At 39.7% G+C, this 12,492-nt stretch overlaps 1 protein-coding gene across 1 annotated transcript; it reads left to right on the top strand.

Moving 5' to 3' along the window:
* The first annotated feature begins 4,988 nt into the window (after positions 1-4,988).
* Positions 4,989-10,408, top strand: LOC114772182 (ornithine decarboxylase antizyme 1-like). Its single transcript, XM_028965220.1, is given in 6 exon segments — positions 4,989-5,204; positions 8,818-8,878; positions 8,880-8,966; positions 9,201-9,376; positions 9,773-9,858; positions 9,935-10,408. Coding segments are annotated over 6 exon segments (660 nt in total). The 5' UTR covers positions 4,989-5,085; the 3' UTR covers positions 10,066-10,408.
* The last annotated feature ends 2,084 nt before the right edge of the window (positions 10,409-12,492 follow it).

Below are 12,492 nucleotides of genomic sequence, written 5' to 3'. Positions count from 1 at the left end.
TACAAGTGTCCCCTATCCATCTTTCATTCGACAAAACCTTCACACTGTCTCACCTTCATCTGTATCTTCCTGCATTCTTTCACATCTACCAACCTCTGATTAATTCTTCTCCTTACCTCTAGAGACAGCTCCATGGAAAGGGAAACTGAGACAGGAGGGAAATTTCCCTTTCCATGGATCACCTCTGTCCTCTAGCAACAAAACCCCAAAAGACTTCCAACTGCCCCAACTTCCCTAACAGCTGATGTTTTTGCCAACTTCTTCACAGGGAAGATTGAAAAAAATCTGTGAGACATTCTCCACCACTAATCCTACTCTACCCTCTGAAAATTCTACAACTGCTCTAAATCAATTTTCTAAGCTCACATCTGATGAAATCATTCAGATAATATCTACAGGCAACCCAACCACCTGTCCACTAGATCCAATCCCTTCTGCAATGCTTCAAACCATCTCCCCTGACCTCATCCCTTTCATTTCTTATATCATAAAAAGCTTAATGTCATCTGGCCATGTACCATCCGCCTTTAAAACAGCCAGGGTTCTTCCAATCCTAAAGAAACCCACTGCTGATCCTACAGACATCAACAATTACAGACCAGTTTCCCTCCTCTCATTTCTATCCAAAATCCTTGAGCGCTGTGTCTACAATCAGCTATCACTTAATCTATCACAGAACAACCTCCTGGATCCTAACCAGTCTGGCTTCATTCTACACAGCTCATTCTACTGAGACGGCCCTTCTGGCGGTTACCGAGCAGCTACATGCAACCAGATTGGCAAAACTGTCATCTGTGCTTGTTCTCCTCGACCTCTCTGCAGCATTTGACACTGTTAACCACAAGACTCTCTTGTCAATCCTGAAGAGGCTTGGAATTCAAGGCTCAGCATGGCAGTGGTTTGCTTCCTACCTTGATTAGCGATCTTACCAAGTGACTTGGAAAGGATCCACCTCTATCTCACATAGACTCTCCACTGGTGTCCCTCAAGGCTCAGTGCTAGGTCCTCTCCTTTTCTCCCTCTACACGAGATCACTTGGTGAGGTCATTTCCTCACATGGATTATCCTACCACTGCTATGCTGCTATGCTACACACAACTCCTCTTCTCCTTTCCTCCCTCTGATCTACATGCTGCTTCCAAAATCTCTGCATGTCTAACCGACATCTCGTCTTGGATGTCAGCCCATCACCTCCAACTCAATCCCACCAAAACTGAACTAATATTGATTCCAGCAGATTCTTCACCACATCAGGATCTTGCTATTTACCTGGACAACTCACAGCTCTCTCCTTCTACAACAGCCCTCAACCTGGGAGTAACAATAGACAACCAACTCTCCTTCTCTACACACATCAGCAACCTTTCACGCTCATGTAGATTCCTTCTCTACAATATCAGACGAATCCGCCCTTATCTGTCAACCCAGGCCACCCAACTACTGGTTCAGTCCTTAGTAATCTCACGACTGGACTACTGTAACTCCCTTCTAGTTGGTCTACCACTATGTACCATCCGACCTCTACAACTCATACAAACTGCAGCAGCACGGCTGATCTTCAACCTTCCCAAGTTCTCCACACCGCCCCTCTGCTACGCTCCCTCCACTGGCTCCCAGTAGCTGCACGCATCAGGTTCAAAATACTGATGCTGGCCTACAAAGCCAAACATGGAGTAGCACCATCCTATCTCACAGCCCTTATTACACCTCGCACTGCACCTCATATACTCCGAGCCTCCAGTACTGCTCGCCTGGTCCCTCCATCTCTGAAGGTAAAAGGAAGATGCTCATCTAGACTCTTCTCCGTCTTGGCCCCTCGGTGGTGGAATGAACTTCCCCTCGAGGTCAGAACAGCTCAGTCACTGAGCACCTTCACACGGCAGCTCAAGACCTTCCTCTTTAGAGAATATTTACATTAAATTGTAACTTTATTGTTGTCAAACTTGTGTACAGAATCTACAACAGAGTGAATAAAAAGATTGTATTCATATTTGGGGTCCTAGTGAACCGGAATTGATCTCTTCATCGATGGTAACTTGAAAGCACGTTGTAAGTCGCTCTGAATAAGGGTGTCTGCAAAATGCCGTAAATGTAAATCTAATGAAATGAAGGTAAAAGCTGAGAAATCTCTCCTTTTGTTACATTCTCAGCCCATATCCCCAGTCTGTCCTGACCTGTATCCTGTCTCTGTTTCAATCATCATCACCACCTGCAATTGTCAAACCAGCCCATGCAACTCTGTGCACATCATAACTGGTGCTCATATGGGGAGCAATTCTTGTGATGTCCCCCGGGCATTTTTACACTGACTTCCATTCATTTTATCCTGTTTGTGTCGCCTGCACACTGATCAGCTGAAAGAGCAGTCATTTGAAATCTCGCCCCGGGATGACCCAATTAACACATTTTCCCTTTTGCTTTGCTCGTACATACTGTCAAATTCTGTAATAGGAAAAAATAGAAAGCGAACTCTGGCCATTGTTAGCTGAGACCAAACTTGAGAAACTTTTTATTATTTTTTTATTACACACACACACACACACACATTGGCAGAAGAAGGGAAGACAGACGTGTTGGTGTTGAAATAAAATCACAAGAAATGCACAAAAAAGAAACCACCACGGCAAGCGCTGAAAAAGTCTCCCAGTCTTAGGTTGGTACTGTGTCTGTGGCCCTTTTCAGTCTTCTGCTTGAGCTCGGTCCATGGTCACTGTGAGAGATCTTGCCTTGCTGACACAAAAAACTACCCACAAATACACCCTTACTCGGCTGGTGTGGGAAGTGATTTGCTGTTTTTACGAGTGCTTAACAGTACACAAACCGGACACTTTATTAGGAATGCCAACAAAAGCCAAGATGTACCTGTAACATTTTTACTATGAGTGTCACGACTACGGACTGACGGGGTAAGGAAGCGCAGAAGTGTGACATGCTGGGAACGGGGTTTTATTATACAATAAATAGTAAACACAAATAAAGAATGGCGCGGTGGGCGAAAACAACTTAACTTAAGGAAAGAACATAAATGAACCCGCAGGCGTGTGGCGATTGCCAGAACTCAAAAACACAAAACAGAAACTGAACCACGATCTCTGAATGCTGCCGCACCTTCCTGCTACCCAGAAACAAGCGACAGAATCCCTGTCCCACCCAAAATTTAATTGAACTTGCCAAAATAATCGATTGCCATTTATCTTCAGCTGTTGTCGATGTGCATTTCAAACCCTATCAACCCGTGCAATCCCATAATGCAACAGCACAGTAAATTCTTGTAAAATATTTAAAATACAGTGAAAGAATCTCCTACCTGTAAATGAATTACAGCTAACAGTAAAATATACAGTTTTCACATGTAAAAACCTGTGTAACATGGTGCATTGCAAATTATTGCAATAATTAGTAAAATGGCAAAAGAGTAAATTTCTGTATAATTTTGCAGTTAAAAATACAGCAATTTGTTACAGTGTACTCCTGCAGCTAATGCCCAGACAGGTCCATTTTGGTTTGTAGTTTGTCCTTTTCTTTTCTTTTTTGGATTTGTGATGATTTTTTATTGTGTTTGATTTAATGTGTACCGATAATTTTGTTGAAACAGTTATGTATTGGAATGAAATGTCCATTTGTTGAGCCTTTACATATTGTAACCTTTCACACAGTTATACGGTGAAATTGGATTGCACTGTGAGCTCACCCAACACACATGCAGGTGTTCAGTGAACTCAAAAGAGACTGGACTCACTGGTGTAGGCTGATCTCTGTGAATTGACATTTCATTTGATCTGTGTCAGGGACAATGTCATACATATGCAATTGCAGTATTATGCACTATAGCTGTGATGGGGTGGCTGCCAACCCAGAAGAAGAGAATGTTGCTACTTGAAGGACAGAGCAAAAATGGCAGAAATACAAAAAGGAAACAACAATGATTGCCTGGAATGAGAGCCTTCATCCATATAGGAACACAATGGAGATCTATCCAGACTCCTGTTTAACACAATATGTAGATTAACTCAGAGCAATGCAGAAATCTCACCCCCCCATCTGCTGTTAAGGTCCCCTATTATGATTTTCTTTTTGCCTTTATATCATTCTTAGCGTTCCCCTAATACTGCATCTGAAACCAACCCATCAGAACAGGAATTCAACCCATCAGAATAAACCCATTTTTTCTTCTTGTGAGGTGGAACAAAAAAAAAATGGGCTAATTTTCTGTGCTCACTGAGCAACTGCAATGCTTCACACATTTGGAGGATATGACAGTTACTTTTTTAGGGACGTGGTGGAAAATTCTCTGGGTGGAAAAAGCATGAGAAACAGGAGGTAAACTTTCCCCTTATGATGACATAACGGGACAAATTCCAGATCCAACCATCTGAGCTGCTGCTCTCTGCACGGTGACACAGAATGACCAAAGCACTCTTTACACCTTTTGCCATTTCTAGCCACAGCAGGACCATAGACAGGCTAGAGAAACTCGTATCAATGTTAAAAAATCTCACAATGTGAAATTTTCATAATAGGGGACCTTTAACCATGAGGACCAGCACTGGCGTCCTCTCAATAGTGGGCACTGGGCACCATTCTACCAGTCTCACATGAAGAAAAAAAATTACATTAATTTAGAAAAACATGAAAATTACGAACTCTCCGAAGTTCACCGTTGTACTTTGTTTGCAGTTAGCTGGACAGTGTGTGGAGTTTTTATTCAATGAACCATTTCATAGAACAACACCACAAAATAAATTGTCTAAACTTTGTTGAGACTTTTATTACAGATTTCAAACATTTTTAAGTGCCACTTGGAAAATGCTTTATGTCACTGAAGTGAAGTGAAATAATTCTATTCAACGAATTTCTACCCAATCTATAAATCAAGCAAATGAAAAAATAAAGAAATACGCTAATGATATGCATTTCCGGGGTGCCTCTTTTCACGTTCGGACGCCGGCAGTAGATACTGACGTCACTTCCCGTCAGTGGGCGGGGCTTTCTGTGGACGGAGCTGGCTGTATTGCGACCTGTATGAAGTACATTCTCTTCTAGCGGGGGACGTGGAGAGGAGCTACAGGCCTGGACGGCGGCCGGATGGTTAAATCTAATCTCCAGACGATACTGAATAGTCATTGTTTTGTAAGGGAAAAGGAAAGCAATAAATCCAAAATGCCAGTGGTTGACCTGAACAGTAATAAAGCTGAAATTAAAAGGTACGTATGTTGGCTCTAAAACTAGGCCGAATTTTTAGGTCTTAGCGGCCGAGGGGATATGGGGTTTGTTTCATTCTTTCATTCTATGCCATATCTACTATTGCAGGTCAGCTGTTCACAAATAAAGTTATTCGACACCAGTAAGATTACGTTAAATCCGTCCTTAATTTTCAGGTATGGCGAGTACGACCCAAATGTTACTCAGCCTTTTCCTCAGTTTCTCGCATAAGAACGATGTTTATTATAAAGCACGATTTCTGGTTTTTATGCATTTGCTTCTGAAACGTCGAGGCTTCCTGAAGATCTTATAGAATGTTCATGCGTTAGCGTTTCTGCTAATCTTTAAAAACCTCATTTCCGGTGTGTACGGTCAATATGTGGTGTTGGTGGTCTGAGTTAGACGACTGTTCTGTGTTCTGTGTCACGAAGACACCGGGATGCGTGAGAAGTGACTGGCTTTGTTCCAGGCCTCCGATCTGTACTGGTGCGTCATTAGCTGGGTGGCTTTAGTGGTGGTGCTATGAAAGCCGAAGCAAGAATGTTCCAGAAAAAAAGGGATTTCTCCTCCATTTGTTGCGTCATGTTGAGACAGACGTCAGTGTTATTAACACACACAAAATCTCAATCCTACCAGTCGATATACCTGAAGCAAGCAGAAAGCCACCTTGCTCAGACGTTCACATCTTCTGGACATTTCAGGGGTGTCATTAATTCTGAATTTAATTTGGAATTTTATCTTTTGTGTACAGTACAGAAGGGCTTGGTGACATGGCCTAAAAATAACATGGTGGTATTTTTTGCTGTTCCACAATACACCGTAACTATATCTAGAAATGTTTTCTGAATGCTACGTTTAGCCATGCGTTGCATAAAATGATGCACTATACTGAATTTAACAAAAGTGTAACTTTATTTTAAACCAAAGTATGATATTGATAACATTGACAAGTTCTGATGGACCACAGATCTGCAATCGTGGAGAAGTGGCTCACATTTTAACTGGTTGGCCGCCACCTCTCTCAATGAAATCTAAAACTCCGGTAGGTCTTTATCAGCAAAAAATTGCAAGCAGGCAGTTGATACTTTGGATATAGTGTCCTTATGAGTTTTTGATCCTGGGCTTTTCCACCATGCTAACTGAGACAATATGTTTTGTTAATCTTTTTCCATTTTGCTGTAGTATGACTAGTGCATGAAATACAGAAGTCCAAAGTGATCAAAATGAAATAATAAATATAATAGCAACAAAAAATTATCAGATAATTGAACAATAATTTTTATATGCAGCTCATTCTGCTTCATAAATGTATTTATTATTGTGAAATATCTTTTAATGTTCACTTGTCTTATTCCAAAAGGTCCCTTTTTTCAGTCAGCCTTTTAACTTTAAATTCTGTTTTTCCCCCATGACCTTTTTATTCCATAATATGACTTTTCAGCACAATGACTGTCTGTCAATCAAGAGAGACAAGGCAGCACTAGTTGTCATTGGCTGCTCCTTTGCTCAAACATAAGCAATAGCACATGAAGTGTCTCCTGCTGCAATGTGTTATCCTATGCAGTAAGTGGCGAAATAAAACCTAGGCATGGGAATAAAGTTACACGTGTAATAGCGTTTGTGAAGATCATGGCTGCAGGAGAAAAGTCTAATTTCTGAGTTACTCAGAAAGATTGCTAATCGCTTACAATAGTCATTCCCAACATAGAGATCAAAGGTGATCAATTTCATCTGAGCTAAGGTAACCAAAATTAGATTTAAATTTTTAAAAAACCTAGTAACACACCGAATAAAATAATCTGCATAATCCTGTAGGCTGTATATCTTGGTCCGAGCCAGGTCAGGTTTGTCTTCAATTTCTATCATCTTAGTCAGGCTTCATATTATTTCCTTTTATCTTACATATAAACCAGTAATGTTTGGTACGTGTGATGTGGTGGAAGAGGTGCTATAAACCAAATAAATATAGTGTGATGGAAACCCCAACAGCAGTGTGAGACTTTCTTCCTTCCCGACAGGACTATCTTCTCTTTATGCTTCACCAGAGTCCCTGGTGAATCTTTGGCTGCATTAAGTCAGTTGCAGACAAACCTAAGGTCATTTTGACTAGAATAAACCTTTTTTCTATCTTTGTTCCAAGCAGGCTTTGATGCTTTGTTTCTTTCGAGTGCGCTACAATGCACCCAGTGGTCGAAGTGAAACAAAATTTAATCTAGAATAAAATATAATAGGAGGATGTGTAGACTGTGCCTTCAGACAGTGAGGAGTTGTGATGTCCAGCATCAGTTTAGTTGCTTTAGGCTCCGCTCTCTCATGTTCTGAACTACACTTAAGTCGTGTACATAGATTCTTCCTATATTTGTATCCGTATTGTGGAAGTACTAGGCTTGTCACAATACTGAAATCTCACCCTATACTACTTTCAATACTTCAGTGGGAGAGAAAACTTGGTGCTGCACAGAATCTTTTTTATAAATAAAAAATATTTTTAGATTATTAAAAAAAAATTACAACATAAGTCATAATGCATTGAGCAATTAGAGCTGTAATTGGGCATGAAAAGTTCACTTTCACCCGAGCCCAACAGAATCAAACCTGACAGTACAGTTTTTAATATATTTTTTTTAAGCCTAACTTCCTTTATGCGCACAATGAGTGCTATACTCTGCTTCACTTTCTCATCATTTTCTCATTTCTCTCATGATAATTAAAACTAATCACCTGACAATGGTGGCTTAGAATTGCAAATTGAATAAAAATTTTATTTAAAAAAAATTCATTTAATAAAGCAAATTTACAACATGCAGAACACTTTTTCCAACCACCAAAACAAATGTATAAGCAGCAAATGATAAAGGATATGTACTATAGACCAGAAGTTTGTGTTTGCTGACCAATCATTTGCCACGCAGACCAGACTTGAGCCGAGCCGTGCCAGACCCATTGTGCTGCAGAATCAGTTTTAGTGTTTCTCATGTAAACATTGGGTCCTCCAGGTAGGCCTGGGGAGGGGCTGCCTGTTTAAAATTGCTGGCTATTTCTGTGACACGGCAGAAGCAAAACTGGAATTTAAGTATCAATATCAGTGCTAATTTGTTATTAATCGTTAATAATTTTTAGTATAGGTTAATATCTGAGAATCGATTAATTTTTTCTTTAAAACATGTTTTTACCCTAAAGTGGGACTTGCTCAAAATGATCTAATTTACTGTCAGTATGTGTAATGTTTTATAAAGATGTTTTGAAGGGCAAAATTATCAGGATAAAACATTACTTTCCTAAATTATAAAAGGTGGTCCCAATGGGTTCAGTAGGCTTTTTATTAAAAGCCTACTGAACCCAGAGACATAAGGGTGATAGGGATGCTGAAATGTCTTAAAGAGATTATAATGAAACTGACAATTTTAGTATCTGTGTGTGCATGCACACTCAAAATGATTTAAGATGGACCTGCTTTACATTTGTACTTTAAATTGACATTTTACTTGGCCTGGACTAGAAAGTGTAGTTATTTACAGACACACTCAGCCTTATCTGGTGTGACTTATCCTGGTAGTTTTACATTTAATATGTCTGTGGGTTTTTTTTTTTTTTAAATCCCTTTCTTTGGTGCAGGTCTGGTCCCTGGTGCTCTTGGCACAGCAGTAACCTGTGTCCAGGGCCTCTGTGGTGTTCCTGATGCCCCTCTCCCACCCGTGAAGATCCCAGGTGGGCGAGGGAACGACCAGAGGGATCACTGTCTTGCAGCTAAGAAATTATATTCTGTAAGACATGTTCATGGTTACTGATATTAGATTCTTTTGAAGATAAGCTTCTCATTGGTCTTGCTATAGACACTTTTTTGGGTTTAGGGAACTAGCCCAAACATTGACCTAATCATTGACATTGGCTAAAACTTCAAATGTATTTATTTTTATTATTTAAAAAAAGTGCTGCTCCAAACAGGTTGTCCAGGGTTGGCTATTCAGATTTTTACTTTTGCGTATACATGTATGCAGGATGCTCATCTTCTGGTTCTGGAGGAATCTGCCCCCCTGAACAGCCGTGTACGCTTCCTGCACTTTGAGCCCCAGCGTTCAGAGGGCAATGCTGTTGCCTGGAGGGCAGCCTTTAAAGCAGCTAACCTTTACGTGGAAATTCCTTCAGGAGTCCTTCCTGAAGGCAGCAAGGACAGGTGAGTCGTTTTACTCCTGACTCGGTATTCTTTTTTTTAGTAATATCTAGAACTTGGGTTAAAGTATTTGTCATGCTATTTCACACACATTCAAATCACTGTACACTCAAACTCTTTTACTTAATTTGTAAGTAACATTGTAACCGATTGTTATTTTGATATGTTAATTATGTAAACACTAAACATACATTGCATTCCATATTTCTACAATGATAGTGGGCATATTTCTGTGTTTGTTTTTTGAAGAGATTCTGTTCATTCATATACTTTAGATTCTCTCAACATTGATGTTTCAGATAGAACCCTTACTTGGATATGTTCCCATTAACAACTTGTCACTATGTAATATGTAAGAATTTGCATGTTATGTGTGTTGTGTGTTTTGTTTATGTGCAGTTTTGCTTTGCTGCTGGAGTTTGCAGAAGAGCAGTTGCAGGTTGATCATGTTTTCATCTGTTTCCACAAGAACAGTGATGATCGAGGTGAGTGGCTTTATCGTGAACATTTGATTTCCTTCTGCCTCACTCTCATCTCGGTCATCTCTGTCAATGTTTTCAGCATCCCTTTTACGGACATTCAGTTTCCTGGGCTTTGAGATTGTGAGACCGGGCCATTCCCTCGTCCCTCCCCGGCCTGACGCTTTTTTTATGGTGTACAGCATGGAGAGAGACTCTTCCGACAATGAATAAACTCATGCACGGATCTGCACAAACAATTCTTTTATTCGTCTGTTAACATAGAATCATTCTGAGCAAGAACCTTCTCCCCCTTTGTCTGATTTATTTGCACTAGTATTTTGATTTCTAGGTATCACCCAAAGGGCATGGTTAAATTTGATATTTATATGAATGTTCCCTGTTCAACCGACTTAATGTAACTGATGGTTAACCAACCAACATTCCAGCTGTGAACAGTGAAAAGGCTTCTAATCTCATGTTACCGCTTAGTCTGCCACTTACTAATCATGTATTGGTGTAAAGATTTTTGAAATGGTCTGTTCAACTTTGCAAATATGTGACTTTTTTTTCATGATTGTGTTGGTTTTTCTTTCAATTTTGCATGACTTTCATTGTGATTTTCATAGCAGTGTTTGACTGTAATCTGCATGTCACTGCGCAGAATAAAATGTTTACTCTAGCTAGAAAATTGGTTTATCTCCAACGTTTTCTGCCCATTCCTCTGTAGCAAGATAGTAGGTCCATTCAAATAGACTACCAAGGCAATTAAGATGTCCTTAGTAATTGGAGCTGCTCTTTTTTTTTTTTTTTGTGCATCCTTTTAATATTGTCAGTTGTTATTGGAAAAACTGCATTAAAAAAGGTACTTGTTGTGTGAGAGATTCACACTCCTCTGAGAACAGTCCTTTTATGCCATTTTGTGCAGCAGAATAGACTATGAAGCACAGCCAGTAATGTGGACTGGAGGAAGGCTAGCACTACATCCATTCCCAGGGGGAACTGGACATTTAGCAAGTCTCCAACTTGAGCAGGTGTTCAGATGCTTGCTTGTTCACCTGTTGGTCATGACTAGGATGCTGACACCTTAAAGACCTTAGCGCTTGAAGGAAAACCATGTGTTCCATGATTAATCCATTTATATTTAATATATATAGTGAATATAATAAGGAAATATAGCATTTGAAATTGCTTTCATTTAAATTTCCAGCCTTTAATGAACACATTTCTTAAATAATCTATTCACTTGTCATTGTGAAAGTCAATGAAATGAAATAAGGCCGTTACCAGACCAACACAGGTCACTTCATTCACTCTGTGAAATATGGACATCTTTACTCTGGCCTTTATGAATATATTAAACATAACATCAGTACTTTCTTCATAGTTTTTTTAATGTGTGATCTTTGAGTCTGCATTACAACCTTAAATTAAGACTTAACATTTATTAATATTTTACTATTTAGGTACACTACAATAAAACCATTATTTAGCATTATAAAACCAACTATTAAACTAAAAACCCGGCCACTGGGGATTCATGTCACCAAGTGTTTCACCAAGCTCGTTTTAAGTGGGGAGGGTTGCGTAAGGAAAGGCATCTGCCGTAACTATTTTGCCAAATCTTTGTGTGGACAGCCAGACTGGTTGATCCATTGTTGCGACCCCTAAAAGGCGAATCCGAAGAAAGAAGACAACTTAAATTAAAGAAAGTTTGTTGTTTGAAAGTATTCAGCAAAAATAGCAAACAAAAAAATGAAATGAATAGAATATTGTCTATGTTTCTGAGTTACAGAAATATAAATTGAGAAGCCTATGAACCAGAAGACCCCACTTATTGCCATTGTGTCCCTGAGCAGGACCTTTAACCCTGAATTGGCCTTATTTAATTAACCTTTATAATGGGCCTCATTTAAAGTAAAGTGAAGTGATTGTCACATGTGATACACAGCACATGGTGCACACAGTGAAATTTGTCCTCTGCATTTAACCCATCACCCTGAGTGAGCAGTGGGCAGCCTTGACAGGTGCCCGGGGAGCAGTGTGTGGGGACGGTGCTTTGCTCAGTGGCAGGATTCGAACCGACAACCTTCAGATTACGGGGTCGCTTCCTTAACTGCTAGGTCACCACTGCCATTTATCAATAAGAGTTTATATTACAGAGGAAAAAACACTGCAATTTTCACGTTCAAAATGACTGATGAAATTTTGCAGAATTTACATGGCTGCGCTTCAAAACTGAAATTTTGCGACATGAAGGAACGGAAGGTAGCAAAAAAGAGGAATTTCTCTGAAATCATTACAACCGAGGTAAAGAAGACTCTCTAATATTATTATAATATTGAAGATGTTAATTTAGTCAGATGGAGAGGAATAAAATGATGTTGTTGGCAGTTAAGGTGGAATAAAAGGGATGATAAAAGCAGATCTCTTCAGCTGTGATCATAGCGTGCCAAAATCCAGTTATGAATATGCATAGACTGTGTTTATCTTAGTTGAACTACAACAAAAGTTGTTGCTAAATGATTAAACCTTATCATTGTGGTGACTTGCTTGTGCACTGTAGTGATCTGTAGTGGTTGAGACATACTGCTTGGGATTTTGGGCTATACATAAATGAATTGTTGTTGTTCTTTCATATAATTGCCAGAAAATGACATG

This window comes from Denticeps clupeoides, unplaced genomic scaffold (genome assembly GCF_900700375.1).
Source record: "Denticeps clupeoides unplaced genomic scaffold, fDenClu1.1, whole genome shotgun sequence".
Lineage (NCBI taxonomy): Eukaryota > Metazoa > Chordata > Actinopteri > Clupeiformes > Denticipitidae > Denticeps > Denticeps clupeoides.
The sequence above is the reverse complement of the archived record's forward strand: the minus strand, read 5'-3'. Positions and strand labels throughout refer to the sequence as shown.